General features: G+C 40.9%; 1 protein-coding gene across 4 annotated transcripts in view; it reads right to left on the reverse strand.

The window, feature by feature from the left end:
- The window catches only part of SLC25A21 (solute carrier family 25 member 21), a 346,209-nt gene that overhangs the window by 86,746 nt on the left and 234,701 nt on the right, over positions 1–24,762 (reverse strand). For 2 of the 4 annotated variants that reach the window (XM_048487002.1, XM_048487004.1), the window contains exon 3: positions 12,824–12,907. The exons of the other annotated variants lie outside the window; for them this stretch is intronic. In XM_048487002.1, the coding sequence (XP_048342959.1) occupies positions 12,824–12,907 (84 nt within the window). The remainder of the gene's footprint in view (positions 1–12,823; positions 12,908–24,762) is intronic. 4 annotated transcript variants of the gene reach the window in all.

Genomic DNA, 24,762 nt, shown 5'->3' on the forward strand with positions numbered 1-24,762 from the left:
TGTGTTTATTTTATTTTTAAAATTTCAATTATTTAAGTTTTCAGAGCAATATTAAGGATATAAAAAAGTTCACATCCCATTTGATTTATCTACCTAGCTGCTTATTACCTTTTAATTCCCTGTTGATTATTTTCCCATCCATTTTATCTTGATAGGCTAAACTGGACCAAAGTCACCCAGCAAACACCACGGAACCCAAATCACTGCTGTCTTAGGCTGTCTAACCACTACCCCACCACACTGACTCTTTTCTACAAGCAAACACAATTTTTCTGCATGACATAGATGTGAGTAGTTTTCTGAAAAACTAAAGCAGAAATAGAACAGTGAATATTATTACCAAGGCTCAAGCAAGCTCAGTTCTTCAACATGGTCACAGCATTTTCAGAGGAGTGGAGCCTGAGATACCAAACCTGCATTTTCTTTTACTACTAGCAGCTAGTAGTCTCATCCCTCCTGCTCCCATTGCTCTCTACTACTCCAAGTTGCTGAGGGAGGGGAAAAAACCCTGCAGCTTCATGTATGGTGATATGTCACTTCCAGTAAAAAACAACACATAGGGTGCCTCTAGGAAGTGCTGGAAACTCTGTGGTCTGTTTCTGATGATACCTACCCAAATCACTTCCTTTTTAAAACCTGGAAGTAATGAGGTTCCACAGCCTGCATCATCCCCCATCCCGCTACACACACACACAATATTCCTGCCACTAACCCTATCTTAAAAGATCACCAGGTTTTGATTCTGGTCAACATACAAACATTTTTTCTCTAGTTCATGAATCCTAAAACATTTCCTAGAAGTAAAGTGCTGATGCTTTTAAATGCCAACTACCTTGTTTCAGACACCTTAGTTTTTTAAAAAAAGTCTAGAACATAAGTAACTTCAGAGATGCTTCTAGGATTTGTTAATTGTACCTGATTATAGATAATTGAGAACAAAAAGCTTACAGTTAGTGGACTAAACTTTATGTCTAACTCTTCAAATAAGCAGATCTGCATGCTATGATGCGATATATCTAGCAATAAACTGCACGATACTGTGAGACTTAAAATGCCAACCTCCAAGTGGGGTACAAAGATCTCCTGGAATTACAAGGGATCTTCCAGACTATACAGCTCCCCTGGAGAAAATGGTTGCTTTAGAAGAAGGACTCTATGGCATTATATCCTGCTGAGGTCTATCCTCTCCCCAACCTTCACCTTCCTTAAGCTCCAGCCCCAAATCTCCAGGAATTTCTGAATCCAGAGCTAGCAATCCTAGATTATCCATCATTTTAGGAGAAATAACTGAAAAGGTGGTTGTTGCTGAGGAAAATGCTGTAATTCATTATTATCTTGCATTTGAGTAAGCCCAGCTGTGAATGTGAGTGTTGGTATGGTATATATAACAAAACCTACATGTCGAATCTGGGGACCACAGAGTCTCTTGTTTATTGACCTTACATTACGAATATAAGCAAATGGTTCTCTTTACCATTTTTCATTCCCCCCACCCCCCGAGAATGTGAGAAATAATAGTACATTTTCTCTAGAGATTTGTGGGCTACAGTTACTTTTGGGTAGTTCTGTAGCTGTTTTGGGCTAAAAGGAGGAAATGGTGCCTAATTTAAAGAATCTTAACCAAATATACTTTTGACCTATCCTATTAGTGCCAGAGTGGCACAGTGATTAGACTAAGGTCTGGAAGACCCAGGCTCTGCCAGCACCTCAGGAGCCATTTGGCTCAGACCATTTATTGGTAATCAAAGGCCCTTTCCATATAAATCAAGGAAAACATTTGGAAAATGTTTTTCCAAAACATTTGGAAATGTTTTCAGTTCCCGCCTTCACCATGATGTATGCTCACACTTACCCCTTCAAAACAATTCTTGGCCATCATTACTGGACCCCCCCCCCCCAATAGATGTAGAATCAATGCTTCACAGCCTCATGCTGCAATTCGCTGCACCTCGTATACTCAAAGCTTCAAAGATTAGTTTCCCCCGCCCCCCAAAAATGATGCAAATAAACCATAAACCAGGGGAAATGGAGTGAGCTCAACAAATGGTGCCAATGAGGAAGTCTGAGGACAGCACAGAGGCATGAGAAATGTCTTAAAGAGATAGCACAGGCAATTTTCAAAATGTTTCAACCAAAGAATCTTTTCAAAAGGACATTCATTAAAAACATTTTGAGGCTGCAAATAAAACATTTTGGGGTAAAAACAATGTGGAACTCCATGAAGGAAACATTTTATTTCCTACCTCAAAAAAGTTTTTAAAGGTTTGTGCAGAAAGGCCAGGGTTAGATGACCCACTGTCTTCTCTTACACTGCTGCCATTTTGTGAGATGAGGCAAAATGGTGGGCGGAGAGCATTTTTCACTTTGAGGATGTACACTGGGTAACTTTGGGAAACTCTTTGGTAAAACTATATAGTTTTCTGTGATTCCTAAAGCTACCCACTGTCACTTCCAGGTTGTACCTGGCAGTGACTATAGTGACTTGAGGGTGGGGAGACAGGAGATTTTTTGACAGCTATGATGATAGAAACAGGCATCTCCATGGTTAGGAAGAAGGGAGAAATATATTCTTTGATGGAACAGAGCATCCTTTCCAGTTCGGAGGGACAACATGTCGGCTCTTTAAGGTGTTAGTACCTATTGATTGGAGTGTGTAGATTTGGCAGGCTGGAGACCCAAAGCAAGATTGGCTGAAGGCCCCAGGTCTGAAAAGGAGAGATGTTTCTTTGTTCAGGGTTTCCTTTATGCTTCTTTCTGGTCTTCCTCTTGGGCTCCTTCATGATTAGGAACTCTGATGAGCATGTGTTTTGCCATGAGGGTTTACCGGGATGTGGGTGGAACATGGGAAGGAGATGATGCAAAAGGGAGATGCAGATGCACCAGGGCGAGCATGCTACATTTAAGCAGATGAGATGCAACAAAGATTGTGAGTACTTTAGTTAGAACCTGACTTTTTGTTAGTTTTCCTTAATGTTCCTAGATCATGACCTTTGTAATCTGAGTTTGTGCCTGGTAGAAATAAAATCTTCTTTAACTTGAGAGAGTCTGCACAAGACCTTACTAACTTGTCTGGCTCCTTGGCATGTTACTGAATGATTTCCTTGTGAGGTTGGCTTTGAATGACTATGCTAGAGCAAGGAGAGCTGGATTTTACCTGAAGGGGTGGTGGTAAACAGAAAGGGGGGGGGCATACAGTGCTAATCTTACCTACAATGTGACAGAAACCATGACAGTGACATACCAGCACAGAGGCCGGAAGTATTTTGATGTTTATTTTTCTTCCTTAGTCATTTGGAACAATGGAGGGCTGCAGCAGTTATAGCTGGGACACCTCCCACAATAGCGGGAGGCCTGGCAACCCTGAACAAAGGGTGAGCCAAGGTCCATTGTCTGTGCCACTAAGTTCAGTGATCCCTGAAGTGCTAGCTTGTAGCACCAGAGGGGCTGCTCAGCTGGGTTTCTCCAGGGCCATTTTCACTTCCCACTGCGCTCCTGTACTATACATTTTATTTATGCACACAGTTCTATTTTTACGAAACAAGTCAGATGGGAAATACTGTCAACATGTATTTATCAGTTGGGGAGGGAGAGGACTGCAGCTGCATGTTCCTGGCATCTGATCAAGGCTTGATGACCACATATTTCAACATACATTTCAATTACATCCAAGGAAGAATACCATTTTCTATATTAAACAGAAAAGCCTCCAGCTCTGTGTGAAGGTCTTCTGATCATCCTCTGATGATTTCTGACAATAAGGCAGACCAAAATCAGGCCCAGAAAAAGACGAAAACAACTGTGAATGAAGAAGAGCTAATGGGGTTTCAACTTGGCCAGCTCACATATTATCTGTAAAGGAAATTCAGTCTCACCAGTTGCCCTTGAAGGCACCATCCAAATCTTCACAAGTTAAGTTTTATCTGTAAATTAAATACTCGTGATCTTCATCATGTATGATTCTATCTGATTTTATGGAAAAGACCTCAAAGTTTATTGTTTTGAATGAATTTGACCTTTCATTTGGTAGTTTCTTTATATTATCCTTTTTGGGGAAATCTCCAGTTTAAATGTGTTTGATTAACACATGTAAACATGTAAATAACTCTTTCTATGAGAAATGGCTACCCTCTATTTTGAACTTAAGAGGCTATGTATCTGTGGAACAATAATGTTCAAATTGCTGCCATTGTGTAAAGCAGTCAATCTTAGCAGACCTCAAATCTAAGACACAGGGAAACAGGAACATAAAGCCCTTTACCATGTACTCCATAGACATACAAAGGTTGCCATGTGCATATCATCATGCTTGCAGCTTTTGAAGCTCCTGGTGTTTGGTAAGCATGTACCAAATACTTGCATCATGCTCTAGGTAGGCTCCTTTCCTTCTCCTCGTATCATCTCAAGCCTGTTTGTTACTCTTGAATTTCTGTATCTGCAGGCTTCCTTCTTTCTTGTTTTTGGTTCTGTTCAGCCATGTCAACAGTTCACTAAAGATAAGCTGGTATTTCTCCCTAAATTTATATTATACCCTGATTTGCCCCACCTTAATTACGCTTCTTGAGGGGGCTCCAGGGAGCCCAGAGCCCCGCACAAGCCCTGCCCCTCACTGATTCATGCCCCTGTCTGAACTCCAAGTAAGAGTTGAGGAGCAGGGGTGCAGTTCAAGGCTGGGCTTGGGTCTAGCATTCAATAGCATTCCCCATCCCTGAATTCCATGTGGAGTTCAGTGGGCATACAGTTCAACACTGAGCTGGGCCAGGTCCAGCTTTAAACTGTGGGCTTCAAGGAAGATCCCCCAGTTTAAAACTGGACCCAGACAGGCAGAGGCCAGCCTTGAGCTGCAGGCTGTGCCCTGGCCAGATCCAGGTTTATAACCTACTGGCTCTGCTTCTGAAGTCCATGTGATTTTGCAGGTGGAGCTTTGGAGGCAGAGCCAGCACTATAAATCTGGACCTGACTGGGGCTGAGCCTGCAGTTCAAGGCTGGGCTGGGCTTGGCTGGGTCCAACTGTAAACTGCAGGCCTCAGAGGTAGAACCTGCAGTTTAAATCTAGACCCTGTGAGACTAGCCATGAACTGTGCCCCCCCTCACAACTCCATGTGGACTCATGTGGAGTTGGGAGGTGCACAGCTCAAAACTTGCCCCAGCTGCCATTTTTAGAAGATATACCCCTGAATGGTGGGTTTCTATGCATTCAGAAAATAACTAATTAAAATATGTTTGTTAACCTAGGAAGTGTCAGGACAGGAAGTGAAATACATGAAATGTCTTCCAAATTTACTCAGCCTAGGCCCTGCTGTGGGTGGAGAGTGAGGGTTGGGATGGTTAGGTTGTCTGACTGCAACCATGGTTTGAATTCCCTCTTGGACCATCAATGTTAGCCTGACTTCCCTCAGATGACGGTTTTAAGTGGAAAAGTGGGATAACCCTGTGCCACTTTTTCTTCAAAAAGGCTCTGTAACAGCTGCACTACAGATAGAAATTCAACAGGTTGAAACAGTCCTAGAATGAATATATACTCATGAGGAAATACATGCTCCTCCTCTCCAGATCCCACCTTTGGTTTTTTGGCAAGAACTGAAAAATCCATGTTCATGGGATCACTCCTCTGTTCAATCGTTGCATGAATTGGAACTTCATCCCAAAACTTCACAGTTTGAGTGCACTGAAATGCAACACTTTTTCGTTATGGTAGGGTGTGAGTAGGTAGCTGCAGTTTTTTACTTTTGGGAAGAATAGGGGACTAAAATGGATCTTTGCTCCATTGCACACCTGTTGCATATAAGCCATACTCCCTCTGGGCAACACCTGCTGCATACAAGCCACGCTCTTCCTAGCAAGAGGGCAATGGTGGGAAGAGAGGGAGGCTGCCTGTGGATGGACTGTTGGGAAAGGTGCGGCAGGGCCAGGCAGCAGGCACTCCAGGACATGTGGCACTCTATGTGCCCTGGCCTCACTGGGGAGGATAGGAGGGTAGAGGGTGGCTTTGCGAGCCTGTCACCCCAGCATGCAAAGGGCTCTGCATGGCCCCATCTCAAATACCCAGGGGTTTTGAGCTTCTCGGAGAAACATCATGCAGATGCGGGTGGCAGCAGCAGGCCAAACCCAAACACAGGAAGGGGGTCCGTGGAGCTGGTCCCCCCCAGATCTGTCACTGTCCCTATTTCATCCTCAGCATCTGAATTCGGGGCATCTGCTTGGCTTCATTTCTACAATTTCATGAATTAGCGACATTGCAAAGAGCACCTTCTGTTTAATAGTTCCTTTCATGTTTTTTAAACCCACATTACAAATGTTTGTTCATCTGAAATGCTTTTATATTTAACAACTGGTTCATGTCAGCCCCCCCACCAACCCCATCAAAAAAGCAGGTGCTTGCTTAAAATAGCTGGTACAGAACACACAACATGACCTTTTATGCCTCCACACAGCCACTTGGAAAAACCAGGTAATGTTTTTGCATTTTAAGTGCTTAGTTAATTAGCATCCATATGTAGGAAAATATACGTTCAGTCACTTGTCTTAAATGGGGGCATGTTGATGAAAAGCCACCAGTCAGTGGTGTTGGGGAAGGAGTTTGATTATGTGTCTTTCTAGTGGTTAGAGCTTCCTGGTCTAGAGGCACATTTCTAATGAGAAAAAAGAATGTTTATGTTTCTTTCTACTGTTTATGAACTGCTTCATATTTTACATTTTTGTATTTGGCCATGGATATCCAAATAAAATATTACATACTTAATAAGGCAGTTTTGAATTACACATGTGCAACTTTGCTCTTTAAAATATGAATCAAGAAAATATTATTTTAAACAGAAAAGTGGCAATTTCCATTGCTGCAGATGGTGAGACCTTTCTTCGCTCAATAATCACACAACAACGACAGGCTGGAAAAAGGAATGGGCCGCAGCCCAGTTTATTAAATATATAATAACACAATCAAAACAGAACTATGTACATTAGAGCTGGGCGGCAAACGGGTCGCACATCACATCCCAATATCCATGGGACTGACGGGAAGGGAAGCCCCAGAGATAGCACTCCGGCTTCACCCTTCCCGCCCATGCTGAGGAGGCGGGCACCGGCTAAGCCCATGGCCGCCTGACAGCCCGGCCTCCTCCCGTGCTTGCTGGGGTGTCGGGCACCGGCTGAGCCCATGGCCGCCTGTCGGCCCGACCCAACCCCACTCCCTGGGGTGTCGGGCAGCGGCCCGGCCTGCCGGCCTGCCAGCCTGCCCGCCCCACCCCCGGCCCTTCCACAGGGCACAAGCCTGGGAGACCCAGCCGGAAGGCTCGTTTTCCCCCCAGATGTGCGAAACCCGTTGCAAACCCGCCAGGACTGCGACAGTAAAAGACCACAACCCCCAACCCCTAAACCACAGGGAGGGCGGGTGGGCCACGCCTTGCTGGGTCTCGCCGCCGGGAAGGGCGCGGACTGAGCGAGGCGTCCTTATATACCCTGGCTCCTCCCGCCTTTACGGCTGGGAGCCAATCATTGCACCCGGTTCTGCAGCATGCCACCAAAACCATGCATGCCCCTATTTCGCTCCGTTGCTCACCCCGGCAGCAATGGCTGCCCCCGGTTATTCGGGTGCATCTAATTCAGCATGCACGCTTCTAGTTTGCTTATCTTTTCCTGAGCGCAATAAGTAACACTATTTTCCTGTAAATCTAGAAGATTCTTATCTAGACCCATTTCAAATCTGGATTCAGGTCCTGGCCTGGGACACAATGCCCTTGGTCACCCAGATAGATAATCTTCACCAGGTGAGTAACGTAGTGAGAGGAGGACTGAATCCTTGTTGATTCTTCTGCATCTCTTTGTGGCATTTGCTTTTGTTGACTATGGTATCTTTCTGGAGAGACTCATTAAGTTGGGAGTGGTGGTTCCACTCTTACCTGACTGGGTGATTCCAGAGGATGGTGCTGGAGGACAGCTGATCAACCCATGGCATTTATGCTCAGGGGCCCATCTTGTCCCCACTGTAGTTATCATCTACATGAAATCACTGGGAGAAATCATCAGAGAAATCTGGAATAAGGTGCCACCACTAGGCAGATGACATCCAGCTCTACTATTTCTTAACAGGTGAGTCATGTTGGACCATGGAAATTCTGAACAGGTGCTAGGAGATGGTAATAGGATGGATGCAGGCCGATAAACTAAAGCTCAATCCAGACAAGACCAAGATGCTGCTGAACAATGACAAAGCTCCTCAAGGACTGAGGTGTCAGCCTGTCCTGGAGAGGATTGTGCTTCTCCTGAAGGAACAGGTAATTATCATTGGTGTGCTTTTGAGTCCCAATCTGCAGTCAGAGGCCCAAATTCTCTCTGTGGCAAGTAGGGCCTTTTATCAGTTTTGGTAGATACACCAGCTAAGCCACAGATATATGTGATATGGTCATAGTGATCATCACCTGATTCCATCTACCTGAGACTACTTTAATGCTTATGACATGGAGCTGCTTTTGAAAACATTCCCAACAATTAAGTTTGTCCAAAACGCTTCAGCCAGGCTACTGGCAGGGGCAGAATACAGAGATCATATCACCACAGTGCTGAAAAATCTACACTGACTGCCCATTTGTTTCCAGGTGCAATTAAAGGGCTGGTTCTTACCTTTAAATCACAAAATAGCTTGGGGCCAGGGGTGCTGAAGGACTGCCTCCTACCATATTGTTCAGCCTACCTGTTGTGATTTACTTCACAAGCTCTCCTGTCTGTTGGATGCTGTGTGGTTTCTGGGCTGTATGGCCGTGTTCTAGCAGCATTCTCTCCTGTCTCCTTCCTTGGTCTCCTGACTGTGTCCCCATTTTCAAAGTTGAGGTGGGTGGCAACCAGACACAGGGCTTTTGCAGTGGTGGCACTTCTCTTGTGGAATGCCCTTCTTCCCAAGGCTTGTCTAGAACCTACATTGTTTTCTTCTAGGTATCTGGGAAAATCTTTCTGTTCATCCAGGCTTTTAATTAAGGGATTGATTTTTTAACACCAATTTAGCCAGTAAATTGTTGTTTTAAGCTGTTTGTGGTATGTTTTCACGGTCTATGCTTTTATGCTGTGTTGTGGCTCTTTAATGCTGTGTTTTAACCAATAACTTTGAGGTTTTTGTTTTTATGAATTTTATTTTCTAAGGCACCTTGTGCAGGTTTGTGGAAAGACAGCACAAAATGTTCTAAAATAAATAAATATAAAGTTAAAAAGCATATTGCTAAAAAAAAGTTCTGCTTTCCATATTTTATTAAGCACATACTTCCAAGTACTTCAGACAGCCTCTTAGTCTCGTGATGTCTTATCCAAGGGGTAAAATCACCACTTGCATTCATATAGTTGCTTCTTACAGTACAGTGACTGTTCCCATTGTATTGATAAGGAAAGCAGCAAAACAAGGCCACAGAGAGACAAGGCAGTTGATTCTATATATTCAAGAAGCTTTCAAGTATGTAGAAAAATATGACTTTGTAAAGTAACCAGTAAATGTCTTGATGCCAGTGCCAAATTCTTAAATCAAGGGTGCCCTACCTTTTTTAGCCTATGGGCCCCTTTGGAATTTTGAGAGATGATGGAGGGTATTACTTTGAGGTTGGTAATCCTACCATACACTGGCATTAAACACCCCTCCCCCACCTCAGCCTGTAGAAAGTTTGAAGTCTGTGTGGGGTCATGCACCCAGAGCATTAAAGAAAATAAACCCTCTGGTATCTTACAGTCATAATTTCACATTGCTCAAGTGGGAGCATTTTTTGCTATTGCTCTTCATAGTTTCTCCAACAACAACATTCATAATAAAACATTTGAAAATTGCTCAAGAGCTCCACTAACTCTCTAGACTAAGAATACCAAGATCTGAAAAAGAAAACAAAACTCTTTATTTTTTTCTTCTTGTCAACACTCCTGTCTGCCAGGGGTTGGTTTTCAAATTCCTAATCAGCTCTCACTCAGACTAAGAAGACCAACACAAAAGTTTTCACTTATTGTTTGGGAGTGGCTAAGCCCACCAAAGAGCTCTCCAGGAGTAAGCAAGCACTCCCTAGAAAATGCATGTGTCTGCAGTGTAAGAAGAGCAAGTGTTACATTCACTAATCTTCAGTGTTGACAGAGAGAAGACTAGGAACAGATGCTTTTCAAAAGGTTATTATCCTTTTTACACCATACCAAGACTTAGCAAGTTATTTTTATATTGTTTTAAAATTGCCTACTATTGTCAATCCAACAAATAACTTGCCTAAAGTAATTTTTTCCCAGACTTACAACTCACAGTGGCAAGAAGGAGAAGAGTTATGTTAGGGGAAAATGCTTGAAAATTATAGTGGTTATTAAACAAAGTCTATGAACCAGAACGGCAATTCTGTACTAATTCAGGCTTGACAAATACACAATATGGGTTACAGTTATACGCTTTCCCATTCAAGCTTTCCATGCAAGTTATGTTTATCACAGGCATACAAATGGTGTGATAACTCTTCAACCAGGTATGTCAGCATTATGTGCATTTACGTGTCACAAAACATATGTGGAAGGATTACATGCGGACCATGTTCTGTAAACGGGTATACATCCATATGGCTAGCAAGTTCCAGCATAGTGTTCTATGTGTTTCTTGATGCCTATTTCCTTACTGAGTGTTGGATCTTAAATTGAAATTAGGGGAGAAAAGCAACCCTAGTGTCTAGCAAAGTGATGAGCTCATTCTGGGCAGATGCATCATTGCTGTCTGCCCTTAGCTTGGTCATACATCCAGACTTTCTTCTCTGGGTTTGGCCTACTCAGGCTGTGAACTCACAAAAAACAAACTATCCCCCTTTTTTTAAAAAAATGAAACCAAATAGCACCTCTGCCCCAAGCAAAAAACAGATCTTGCCCCCATGGCTGCCACTTTGTGATTGCCTGCTGCCAAGATTGTCATTTGGTGGGACACCTTCTACCTTGTTTCAGAATTCTAAAAACGCCCGTAAGCTGATCAAGATTGGGAACCCTTGTTTTAAGGCCTGGAAAAGCTGGCTGCAATAGCGTTCTTTATACAGTCTTTGAGGTCCATGTTGCTTTTATGGCTGTATAATCAGTTGCAGTTTTAAACAGTTTCCAAGCCTCTGGTCAAGGAAGGGATTTTCTGCCCTGAATTCCCAGTTCTGCGGCAGCTTGGAGCGGCAATGTGTAAGTGTGGGGGGCAGGGGGGGGGGGATTAGCAGACATAAATTATTAATTTTTAAAAACTCACCAGCATCAACATCTGGGGCATGATATCACTTTCAGGGAATATCTGGAAGCAATGCAGGCAATTCTAGGGCCCCTTCTGCATGGGCCAATAAACACAGGCTAAGGGTGGGATAAAACCTGGGTTGGGGGGAACTTCACATGGATCCTGCTCCTAACGTGAGTTTGCTCCACTTCCCCCCCACCTGGGTTTTTCAAGAATTGCGATTAGTGTGATTCTTTTGTTGTAACGAGCCTTGCAGCCGTGGCCAAGTGAACCGCCGAGCAGGAGGCATGTTATGCAGCTGTGCTTTCCTCTTTTTAAAAAACTCCCGGATCCCATCTGCGGAGCCACGCAGGCACTTCTGGGAGCATGAGGTGTCAGCAAGGCTCTGTGGGTTCATGTGTGCCTGCCTGTATAACTGTGCATTGACGAGAGGTAAGAAAAAAAAAGACGCACCTGTGCCCCTGCCAATGCACTGGCTGTCCACAGGATGGCCAGCCATGTGACCGGCCTGGGACAAGGATGGATTCATGTATCCCACCTGCAACCCACTTTAAATCTGTTGTGCGGAAAGGGCCTAGGAATTGTCAGAAAGTCTGGGGCAAGTGTCCAGCAGTTTCTAGAGCTACAACTGTCATTTTTGGGAATTCCCCAGAAGTGATGTCTTTGTGTGAGCATGTCCCTCACTCCACCCTCCTGCCTCACAGCCCTAGTCTTAAACAACCAAGAAAGTCAGATTTTGCAGCTGCAATACTGCAATATCTAAATTGGAATACCATAGTGCTTTTTCCAGTCAGAAGAAACCTTGAGTAGCCCAAGGGCTGCTAGTTCAAGGGCTGATTGCTACTCCTCTTCCTGCTAAGCAGAAGAATGATTCCGTGCTACATCTCTGATTTCAATTCAGGAAAAATTTCTTTGACAGGATTGTTTATACCCCACCCCTGCCCTGCCATCTCATATAAACACAACATAAGTGGAACAAGACTTTCAATATCTTTCCCATACTAAAAATCCAAAAGTACGTTGAGACCTTCTCATTGTGTCAACAAGATTTCAGGCACCTGTATTGCATAAACCTCGTCATTCAATAGCAGTTAATAAAATAAGATCTTTTTCATAGTTAATTAGGAAATGTTCTAAGCACTTCACCCCCAACCACATAAAAACCTAGACACATGCCGAATTCTACATTCCAACAGTACCTCACTTGGTTAAGAAACTTTTTAATTGACAGGAAGGGCTTACTACTTTTTTTTTACCCCTCTCCATTTTCACACTTTCAAAACATTAAATACTTGACTATTCCTACTGTATAAGCATGTTTACCTGACTGCAAGTACTGTACAACAGGTTCACTTAACTGTTTGACATAAGTTAATATTCCATTAAAATGCAGGTCTTGTGACATAAAACACTGAAGTTCCATTAAATCATGAAGACAATTGCACCTCAAGTCAACAACGCTTACTATAATGAAATACACAATCTGGTATTCTGGATATAAAACACTAGTGAAAATGTTTTGGATCACAGTGAGACACAGAAAGACCATAAACAGAATAAGAATTCCCTATGATACTAAAGGTGGAAAGTTAGTGCTATCATAAATATTAGAATTGCATATGTTCTTACCCTTCGGTCCGAAATATGGTTCTGAAACTTTCTCCCAAGCTCTTGTAACTAGTTGGATCAGTTTTTCCTCGTTGGATTTGGAACCTATAAAAATAGTTTATGATGAATCAAAAGCAAAACAGGGACTTTAAAAGGCTTTGCTGCTCTCACTTCACAGGCTCTACTTACGATTTTATTCTCATATGAGTATTCAGACTCCTTATAGCACTGCTTAAAATTGGAAAGATTTTTTGCATGAACCATTATTCTATTCTACAGATAGAGGAACTGAAGTTCAGAGTGGTTTTCCCACAGATATACTATCAGTTCATGTAAGAGGTGCAACCTAAACCCCGAATCTCCCAGGTCCAAAATCCAGTACAGAAAGTGCCCTCACATAAGTGAAACTATCTATTTGCTTATTTAGAAAATTCTTTGCTGCCCCTCCTGCTTGAGGCAGTTCACCAAGCAAAAACAATATAATTGCATCATTAAAAACCTGAAAAGACCAATATTAAGTCAAGCCATTAAAAACAAGTCTTTAAAGAGTCGTTTATTTTCAAAGAACCCATTAAACTAAATCAACATATAGCTGAAAGTTATTTTCCACTGCCTTTGGTTTGTGTCTTTTTTTCAGTTTGGTTTTTATGACGTATTATAAAAGCACATCATGCAAAATATAGTTCTTATAGGAACAATCTGACAGTGCTTCGGCATCCTTTTTAAAAAAAGAATAAAAAGGCAATGATTTAAGAGTGCAAGCATGCTGGATAGAGATGGTCAGTGCAACAAATTTGTAATTGACTTCCTGACACAAACTTTTTAAAAATACAGCAACAAGTTCTAAATCCGTATCTCCTTTTATTCCATTTGTAAACCTGGTCTTACTGGCATATGCAATTTTAAAATTTCAAACTCTTTGTTCACTCTCATTATATTTTTATTACCCATGTCTGTTCTCATTATCACATTCATTTTCATTCCCCCCGGTTTCAACAGAAACCAAAACTGAGCATCACTGCTCCAGCATCTCCGCTGCCTTGAGGCTGCTCTCACTCGGCTGCTGAATGAGCCAATGACTTGCTCTGCCAACTTGGCAACCACTTGACAACAAACAATATAAAAGAGGTTACCTTAGACAAAAGACTTTACCATAGTCAGAAACTCCAGTTATGCCAGAACTACTTTTATTAGGACTATATAATGCTACTGCAAGGTAACAGGGATACTGTTTGTGTGGCATTTTGGAGTACACTGACAGTACAAATCTAAGTGGAGGTGAATGGGCAGCCCATAGGGAGAGCAAAGTCCACACTCTGTAGCTTACCTCTCCCAAAAGGTATTCCATGTGTTGTTGGTTTGGACATGTATGGCAGACAGGTGAGGGTGTTTTGGTTGGCACCAGCTTTCAGGGAGGGAAGCTGGTTACAGCAGAGGTCTGACCTGTGGGCCCTGGAGTGGATGTCTGTGTGCCAACTCCAGATGGATGTCTGCCAACTCCAGATGGATGTCTGTGTGCCTATCAAGGCACTTGTGGCACCTTGTTGCAGATGCACCTGTGTCTATTTCTTCTGCAAGTGAAGATCCAACAGGGCAATCTCTGGCTCAGATCACTATCCCACTTCACCCCCATGTCTTGGCTGTAGACCTGCTGCCCATCTTTGCCCTCTGCTCCATTCACACTGTACCCCAGGAATAGAACATCCATTAATTTGCCTGGGCCCACATAGAAGAGGGATGGGTCAGTTTTGAACAAGGTTGTGGTAACAATTGAGGTGAATTGGGAGGACACTTGGGAAGGCCACCAAGTGTCCATTAAACATAGGTTAGCCTTGTCTGCTCTGTTTCATTTGTGTGACAGAGAAGCGGGTGCTAGAAACCTCTTGCTGCAAGTATTTGAAATGGATGGGTGTCCTTTGAAGCCAGAAAGCAAAGTTTGTCAATTTCAGGATGTTTGGTTCCATGGAGGCCTAGAAGATCTAAGTAGATTCCAGAAAACTTGGCTCCATTGAATTGAATAACCATTCAATATGCTATTGAAGGGGGGGCAAAGAGAAAGATGCAGAGTTGAGGCTAAGTTGGGGCTAAGTTGGGGCTATTTGCAAAAAGGATCAGTTCAGCGGCCATTGCGAGAATCAGGTTTCTATCTGGAAACCTTGCTGAAAACAATGGCCATAATGAAAAAAATGCAGTTGCAGGTGATGCATAGGCAACCTCCTTCTATTTATGCCAGGGTCCTCACCGCTAGGAACACCCGCACTATGTGATGTGGGTATCTGGAATTGCACCACTGAGGAATCATCCATCATCATATGGATGTGTAATTCTTCCATGATCCTTGGTTCCTGAATTAGAGTGGCTAGACGCTCAGAAAGAATTCTGTTCTGTAGATGTCCCTTGCCAGCAGGAATAAACCAAGGGCATGCTGCCCAGGGGACAAGTTGGGTCAAATGTCCTCAGGTTGCAGCCGATTAGTCACATTCCTCCTCCTCCCCCCTGCCCCCCAGGGTCCTGCAACTGTTTGAAGTTAAAATAGAGGCCTTCTGAGCAAAGAAACCTGTGGCCTTTGTCGTGGTGCTGACCAATGGAGAGGATCTGAGCATACCCTGCAAGGATGGTGGAGAGGGGCAGGGCTCACAAAGTGCATAGATTTGAAAATGTATTGAAAATAATAGGATCTGAAGGTGTGTCTTTTTTGCTGGTTGGCACATTGTTTCTTAAATACTCTTTTACCATGACCACTTTCTGAGTTCTAAGAGATACATTTTCTATGATGTAATAAAAGAACAGTGGGAAATTACAAATAAAGCCTGCACCTCTTTTGAATAAACTTACATTGGACTCATTCTATCGGAGTCCAATAAAAGTAGTTCTGGCACATCTGGAATCTCAGTCTAGGGTAACCTCTTTTATTAGTGAAAAAACTTGTTGCCAAGTTGGCAGAGCAGCAAACGCTCTTCAACAGCTTTACACTCCAGAAAGAACTGATGCATAACTTTTTTCCTGCAAAGAGCCTGCGGGAAGGTTAAAATGTCTTCCATCTTCCAATGACATTGCGCAAAGTGCAACACTAATAGCCACAATACAATGCCAAATAAACTGCTGCCTTTTTAATGGGAAAGAAAAACATTTGGGGGAAATAAACCTTTTTATTATTCAAGCCTGATATATGTATTAATTGGGCAATTTTCACTTTGTAGCAGAAAACCAAAACTAATGGGGAAAGGTGTCTCCGTGGCTTTATTAATGACAATAAAAAGGAGGTGAGTAGCAAGCTGGCCAAACCTGGGGAAAAAATTTAATCTCTCCAAAATAAGGAGAAACATAGAAATCCAGATGAAGTACAGATGATTATAATAAGCCCCATTGAACAAATTTGAGTAAGATTCTTATATCTACTTAGGATGGCACTGTTAGTGGAATCCATGCATGATGAAACAGAGCCCAGGACCCATTAAAGGCCAGAAATTGTGGAACAGAAAGATTTTGGTTTGGTTTTGGTAGTAATGCTGTGATGGTCCTGGACACTTTCTTCCTTATTATTGAAGCATTTTCATCACACACACACACACACACACACACACACACACACACACACACACACACACACACACACACACACACACACACACACTCTCTCTCTTTTCTACTTCAAATTCTGCAATACATATTTTAGTTGTCCTACTTTTCCTAATAAAAATACACCCGTGATAAAATTAATAAAGGCACAATCCAGTCAAAAGAAAGCACTTTTAAGCCTAATTGATTTAAACGTGAGAGTCTAAAGCTTATGCCTAATTTTGCCAACTAAATAAATGCGAGTAGAAAGCACTTCACTTTGTCTGGATTGTTTACTGACTTGTAACAATCAGTGATACAACAGAGCAAGGAATACCGGTAAGTTCCTTGTCACTGAGCATAAGCGATAAAGATTTTGATAAAGTTAAATAAGTCATTAGTAATGTTGTTACATGCAGAATAACATGTAACATATTGCATTCTGTAGTATTTTGCATCCATTCCTTGTATAGTAAACCAGTTTTATAGTTTTAATAGCAACCCTAAACTACATGCCAATTAGGAGCTACAGTCTAGATCTGGGAATTGAGTTCTTTGATATGCAGTTGCCAAGCTCAATAAAATCATGTGTAACTTGTTAACAAACTAGCTAATTGATTGCCAGGACCTGTTTACAAGAAAGCACAAGCACAAACTGAAATACTGGAGAACTAGGGCAAGACAAATGTGCAGTATGCAGACAGAAAGAAAGCACTTTCAAACAATGATCCATTTGAAGCTGTCATTGATCTCTAACAAAAAAGTGATGATATTCACTTGTACTAAGCACCATCATCTTTTGGGGGGCGGGGGAGGCTCTCCTAAACCCTGAGCTACATCTGCAGGCCCACCCCACTCAGTCAGAGAAACAGAGCAGACCTTCTGGAACAGCCTAGTGATGACTTGTAGAGGATCTGTTTTGTGACTTTAGGATATGAATGGGAGAAATAAAAAGTTACATTAGGAATCCTCCTAACTGCTGATCCTAAAAACATAATTCTATCTCAAAATGAATATTCTGCAGCTATACGCTTAGCGACTGACATAGTTACAAGCTCATAATGTAAGCTATCAAATTTAACTTGAGCTCAAATGCCTTTTGTTCATGATTCGCATATTTGCACCAGCATACACATTACATTTGTCATTACTAATGCTTAGATTTCAATAGGAGCTTTAGTTAATATAAAATGAATACTGATAACTTATTGCACCATCTGGAACATAATTTACAGGTTGTTTATATTACTTACCAAGGATAATAGGTAAATTGAGAGTGTAATTCTGCTAGTTATTTGAAGGGTAAATCTTTCAAATATAAACTGTTGAAAAAATGAACATTAAAATTCAAACAAATACCTAATTATTTTAAGCCAGAGGTATAAATTTTTTCCAATACAGGGATTTATTTTTTAAGTATTGTAGAACTGAAATGATATTTTAAGTACAAGCCTAAAAGAGAACATAAGACAGCATTATAGAAACAGGAAATTATCTCCTTTCCAGTAAACCTTTCAATAAGTTTGCAGTCTAATTTGCTTCTGCCTTATTTCTGATAGGCTAATTCTTATTTTTTTTAATTCTCTTTTTATCTTTATACTGTAAAAAGAAAACTCCCAATATTAATTTGAATCCACGTGTATGAGTTTTGAAGAGGTTTATGAGCAAATACTCCATGCCTCCTTTTTAAATTAAAAGGTCTATAAATTAGAGGTTGGAGATATGGTTGGAGAAGGAAAGTATTGTGGTTATTCATGCAAATTTGTCATTACATTGCACATCCATTTGCATGGCTATTTTCTCAACTGTTATGGGCTGCAGAGCCGATTCTAAATGTGGGGAAAGAATGTGGTAAGCATTTTCTAGATTGCTCCACTTCAGAGAAAATATAGGGTGTCATTTTTTTGCTATCCAACCATGTCAAAAACCATTATTGAATTAATACAAAAATAGCTCCTGTGTATTGGCTATATGGTTGGGAGAAGGGTTCTAACCTGTTTTTATTTCTGACATACTAGCTTTCTATGTTTAGGTTTGCTTTTCTGTTTTTCACAGAGCAGCATGTAGTCATGTGTGCCCCCAGCTGAAATGCTACATCCCAGACACAAGTTTTCCACCTCATCTGCTGTTTGTGAGATTTAAATTTCACGGAAAGTAACAGAATTAAAATGCAAATTAAATCTCATTATTTCAGCAGAATCAAATGTCTACATTAAGAAGAATAAGAATCTGGATTTATATGCCACCTTTCTCTCTTGTAAGGAGTTTCAAAGCAGTTTACAAACTCCTTCTCTTCCTCTCCCCACAACAGACACCTTGTGAGGAGGTAGGTGAGGCTGAGAGAGTTCGAAGAGAACTGTGACTAGCTCAAAATCAACCAGCAGGCTTTATGTGGCGGAGAAGGAAAGCAAATCCAGTTTACCGGATAAGAGTCTGCCACTTATGTGGAGAAGTGGGAAATCAAACTCAATCTTACGGATTAGAGTCCACCACTTTTGACCACTAGATCACATCTACCTTTACTAAGAGCCCTGTTCTACTCTAATGAGGTGGAGGAATAAGCAAGCTAACAGCAACAGAGTTTCATAAGTTTTGCTTTCCTCTTCTTAGAGCCTGGGCTGGACCAGAGAGATGTGTGCTGAAGAACAAGATCCAAAATGTTCCTGTCCTTGAATCCTACCAGTGGCTCACAGCCTAGGATCTATATTAGGCAGAATTGTCAGTCAAACCAACTCAGAGTTTTTACCTTGTTTATTTAATTGTATTATTTGTTCAAATGACGACTTGTGTTTGGTATTTTTCTTTGGTCCTTGCAGGGAGAACAGTGGCATAAAATACAAGAAATACGTGTAGACATAAACAAACAAACAGATAAATATTACCCCGAGCTTCAGCAACTGAAACATTTTCATTATGTGCATGCATTACTGCACCACCCTGATAGGATTTTTAAGGTATCATTGGATATGTTTATATTATATTTTTTAATTGAAATGTTGGAAGTTGCTCTGAATCTGCTTAGGCAGGGATGGTTGCTGGTCTAACCTTAACATTTACAACCAGATGGAGGTTTCATTTTTTGAAAAATAATTTTTCAGATTAGTTTTACAGTTGTATCAAAAAATAATGTTTTGGTTTCACTATTTGAAATACATCAATAAATAATTATGGAAATCATTGCAAGTTGAACTATGTCCAGTATAATAGGGCAATCATTCATATTTGGACAACTTTATTGAAAGGAGAAAAATAATAATTACCTTCATAACAATATAAATAGTTTTATTTAACCAAAACAACATTATAGCATATGTATTCCTGCATTTGCTTAAACATCCATATTTGTTAACTGATGTGGTCAAATGAAATATCTCTAGAAAACAGATTTTCAGCCATTTTCTTGTTTGTTCATGATCTGGAAAAGAAAAACAAGCTTCCCTGGTTTATTGGTCCCCAAACGATTTCTCCATTTAAGATGAATGAATCCAAAGGAAGAGAATATTGTATTGTCAAAGGCTTTCACGGCCGGAATCACTTGGGTGCTGTGTGGTTTCCGGGCTGTATGGCCGTGTTCTAGCAGCATTCTCTCCTGAAGATGCCAGGCGTAAACGCCAGGCATGGCTAAACGTCAGGAGAGAGAATGCTGCTAGAACACGCCAAGAGAATATTCTTTCTATATCCGCAGAAGAAGTTCATGAAGTTAAAGTAAAATCTCTACTTCAGCAGTCTCTCTCAGTTCAAATACTTAATGTGATCTCCACCAGTTCTCTGGTGAGACTTTCTTCAAGATGATTTTAGCAAACATATATTTCTTGAATGCTTCTCCTTAAACTCTGAAGTTTAGTGTAGTCGTAATCACAGATGGATGATTCTTAGATATCCGTGTCATTGCTACCCCCTCTTCTTTAGCACTTAAGACTTGACCTTGCTATTGGATATTGACAATACTTGAAAGAAAATGAGCTGGAGACAGCGCTTGCCCCATTCTTTTTTAAATGCTTGTGACTTAATCCTGTCATTGTGCAGTTCTGTTTTTAAGTGCTCATTCAGTTCCTTCCAAATTTTGACAGTTTCAGGGATAGAACAGTTATATTGCTGTATTTTGTTTAAAGCTTCAGATATAGGTTTCAGGAATCTCGGCATATCTTCAACATTTCTCTTAAGTCCAATGCGGAGGATTTTGGCTGTCACAGTGCCATCTATTTTCTCTCAGTTTTGTTCACAAATTGTCATCAGAATAGGCCAGTTTTTGACATACTCAGAACTGTCCACTACAGAATTCCATTTAACAATTTGTGCGAGTGCTAGCTTGGTTTCACTCATTCCTTTCAGAGCTTCTGTTGCAAAATGATAGATACGGACGTATTTAGCAATTTCAATGACATCCGTCTTTATTTTTGGATACTGAAGTCTTTGGCTAGGAGGTGCAGCAGCTGAGAACTACAAACGAATGTTATTAGCATTGTATTTGCTTCATGCTTTAAATTTCTTCTCATCTGAAATGCATTGGCAGCATTGTCTGTGACTAAACTGTCCATTAGACATTTGAATTTTTGTTCACATTTTATCATAGCTTTTGCTGCTACTTCTTGTAGGTATTCTGCTGTATGCACATTTCCTGGCATATTAATTGTTTCTGCAAGAAAGACATTCCCTTCTTCTGTTGTGGACATTACTTCACCTATGAAGACTCTACCCATTTACCCTGTAGACCTGTTGCACATTGCTCCATTTCTGTCATACACTATATCCAGCAGTTTTCCTGCAACATCTGCTCTGTTGGGTGGACTGTATCCTGGTCTCAATGACTTAACCATCTTGTCATTTTCATCAAAGCACTCCTCATGATGTTTCACTCAGGCCACCAGGATTTGCATTTCTTTTTTGCCATGCTTGAATTTTGCCTGTATGCCTGTCTTACCCATAGCTAGAGGAACTCCATTAAAATATTCCCAAACTGGTCTCTGTTATGGCCTGCTGCCATTACAGGTTTTCTCCTCCGAGGAGAAAATAATATGATAATACACAGGCTATACACTCAAAAATCCCAGACTGGTGGAGTATTCTGCTCAAAAGGTTTCACTTTCATTTTTACTGCTTGTCCCGCCCTCCACACTGAGCTCCTTATGAAGATCTATAATCCTAGAACTTAAGAAGTAAGGGGTTGATTCTGTTTGCATAGATTTTGCAAAGAAACAATGGGGCACAGGTCTTTTTGTATGTTTATTTTACAACATTTTTTCTGTGAAGAAGAAGCATGTCTCTGCAGTCACGAATTCACAGTTTTGAGAAATGTAAAACCAAGAATCTCTGACAATATCTTCTAGTTAGAAAAATTACCCAAAACAATTTTACAGAAACCTCTGGAAGAGCATGACATTATGAAAGGATTCATTGAAATTTACCAAAAATGTAAACATTAGATTAGACAGATTAGATATTTAATTTCTATATCGCCCTCCCCCGAAGGGTCAGGTCAGTGCACAACATAATATAGAACAATACATAATACTACAATAGGGATACATATAATAATAAAATCAGTACAGTAGCTCCACAAAAACCAACAATGCAACAAATATGCAATAATCCAGTATCAGGTTAACAATTAGCAACAGGTTAGTAAACTTATAACAACATCAACAACACCAGTATAACATTTCACAGCACATAATAATATTACAGCAACAATATCATAGTGACCTAAATCTACAATACACAGCATTTCATGATATTATCTACAATAGACATCATTTCATGACAATATCATAAACCAACACAAATCCACCTCAAAACCACCTGTATATTACATGAATATACAGCCTCATGCTACATAATTAAGAATGCATAACTTTTGCACTATAATGTATCTTAAATAGAAAACTATCTTTAGATAGATTTTTTTCTCAAACAAGCATTTCATTTAAAAAATCAAATTAAAATAAAAAATTGATTACCTTTTTGAAAAATTTGAATTAAAAATATGATATTTGAACTGTGACTAAAGGACAAGGGAATGCACGCAGATACTGGTTCACTGTAGTACTGGTGGGCTACAGTAAGATTCCAGCCTTTCTTTTTTGGCACCCTTCCTGCGCATCTAACAACCACATGACCAGAAGACATTTAAAAGTCGCGTTTGTGCAAGTTTTAGGAGCAGAGGAGTCCTACCCTTTGCTATTATATTCTGAGGCAGCTGATGCTTCTGGAAAGGTCAGTGTGCAATTGTCTGTCTAGGATCACAAACTACGATTCTTCAAAATATATAAACAATTAACACATAGCCAAAGGAAAAGCAATCTGTCTTTTCATCAGGATAGAGCTTGGGGGTATCACTAAATAATTTTCTCTTCAAATTAATTTGATTTTTCATAATCTTCAGTAATGCAAGTAAAAAAATATATAGTAGCTGTCCAAAGTTAGAACTAAGTATTAAGTTTGAAAATAATTAAAAGGCATTAAAAATTCTTGGCAGAGCCAGAAGTATAAATTAAACCTTGCCTGGGAGCGTCTTTAAGTTGTCCATGGAATGATTGCATGGAAATCTGGTACAGTAATTATACTAATGGTTAACAAAAATAACTAATTATAGCTGTCTCACGGGTGCCTGACACACAAATATTTTAACGCCTTCTTCAAAGGGCTCACAGCAGAGTGCAGTTCAAGGTATAAATATTGCCGATAATCTAATCTGCAAGTAGCATTTTTCAGAACTAAGTCATCCACTTAGTGAGCATTATCACTATTTTACTCCAAATTAAAAGTGTCATTCAAGCTGTTTGCTATGCTGTTATGCAAGCATTTTATTTTAATGAGAAAATGAGAATATTTTGTTTAGCATTCTGTCAATTTTGAGTGGACTAATTACAGACTTTGTTCTGCCGCACTGCGGTGTAGATGGTAAAGGATTAGGCCCTTACAAAAGCATCGTCTTAGGTCATGTTTCTCTCATGTATATTTGGAACAAGGAAAATCTGTGTAAACAGCTTTCACTTACATTGCTCAGAAGAGAAGATTGACTCATAGTCTCTTGTGTTGGGCAAAACATGCTCTGAGTGAGATCACAGAGAATCACACCATTGGAGGGAACCCAAAAATAATCTCACCTTGCAATCCTAAACACAGTTACACCCTTCTAAGACCACTGATTTCAAATTACGTAGAACGGAAGGGGAGTCTGTTTAGTATTGTCTCATAAATATAGTCTGTCTAGTTGTAATATGATGTCATCTCAGGGTGAGTAAGATGATCTTTACTTTTAGACAGGGATGGAGCAAGGGAGAACTGCACCCAGGGTGGGCGTGCACCCTGCACCCCTGCCGCAGTGCTGACCACCCCTGCCTCAACCCGTAATGCCCCCCGAAACACCCGGGAATGCCCCCAAAATGCCCCGACCATTCCCCTATCAAGGCATGCTTGGGGCTTCATGCCCCCCGACCCGTTGGTGCTATGCCACCGCTTTTTGATATCCTTCATGTATCTACATAAAACTGCATTAATACCAAATACTAACCCCAACTAAGACTGACTCTTTAAAAAAAAATTCCACTCAGAACCCTCTGAATCCAGAGTAGATTCCAATAGGTTTTGACAAGCCAGAGCAGAGCCCAGCACTTTGCAGTATGGTCTGAAATATAGCTTGGCACAAAAGAACGCATGAACATAAGAAGAGTTTACTGGATCAGACCATCTACTCTGGTATTCTGTTTTCTACACTGGCCAATCAGATGCCTCTGCAAGGTGTACAAGAAGGGCACACACCAAAGTGTTCCATTGTTGTGCCTCAGAAACACACTGTCTCTACATATGAAGGTCTTTTAGCCTTCATGACTAACAGACACTGATAGACCTATCCTCCACAAGTTTTTCTAATCCCCTTAAAACCAGTGTCAACACCAGTGTCCATTAATTATGCATTCTGTGAAAAATACATACCATAGAGGACTTTCCCCTTGTCTTTCTGACAAATAACAAAACTGGCCAGACTTATTTCAGTGGGTTACAAATGGGAGGGGTGTTGTACATCAACACTGACACACTTTACATTGGGTTGTATTTTACTACTCTGTTCACCTAAGAGCAGCATGATTTGGTGGTGCAAGACATATCCACCAGTGAAGTCTATTGCTTTGGTGGGACATCCTTTTACTGACTGAATACTCATAGTGAGCAAAACAGGAGGGTGCAACCCATTGTTACAGTGTTTGAAGTTTGAAGTCAAGTTATGTCCCTTGACATAACATGAATGAGCAGAAATGTGCATCCAGATGTGGGAACAATGTCAGTAACCTGGGTTTGCTCCATTTGATTTCAGTGGAAGGATCTTTGCTTATTGACCTGTTCAACTTGCAAATTTAATTAATATTTAAAACAAGTTTAATTAAAACTGTTTTGAGCTCCAC

The sequence above is a fragment of the Sphaerodactylus townsendi genome, linkage group LG02 (genome assembly GCF_021028975.2).
Source record: "Sphaerodactylus townsendi isolate TG3544 linkage group LG02, MPM_Stown_v2.3, whole genome shotgun sequence".
NCBI lineage: Eukaryota > Metazoa > Chordata > Lepidosauria > Squamata > Sphaerodactylidae > Sphaerodactylus > Sphaerodactylus townsendi.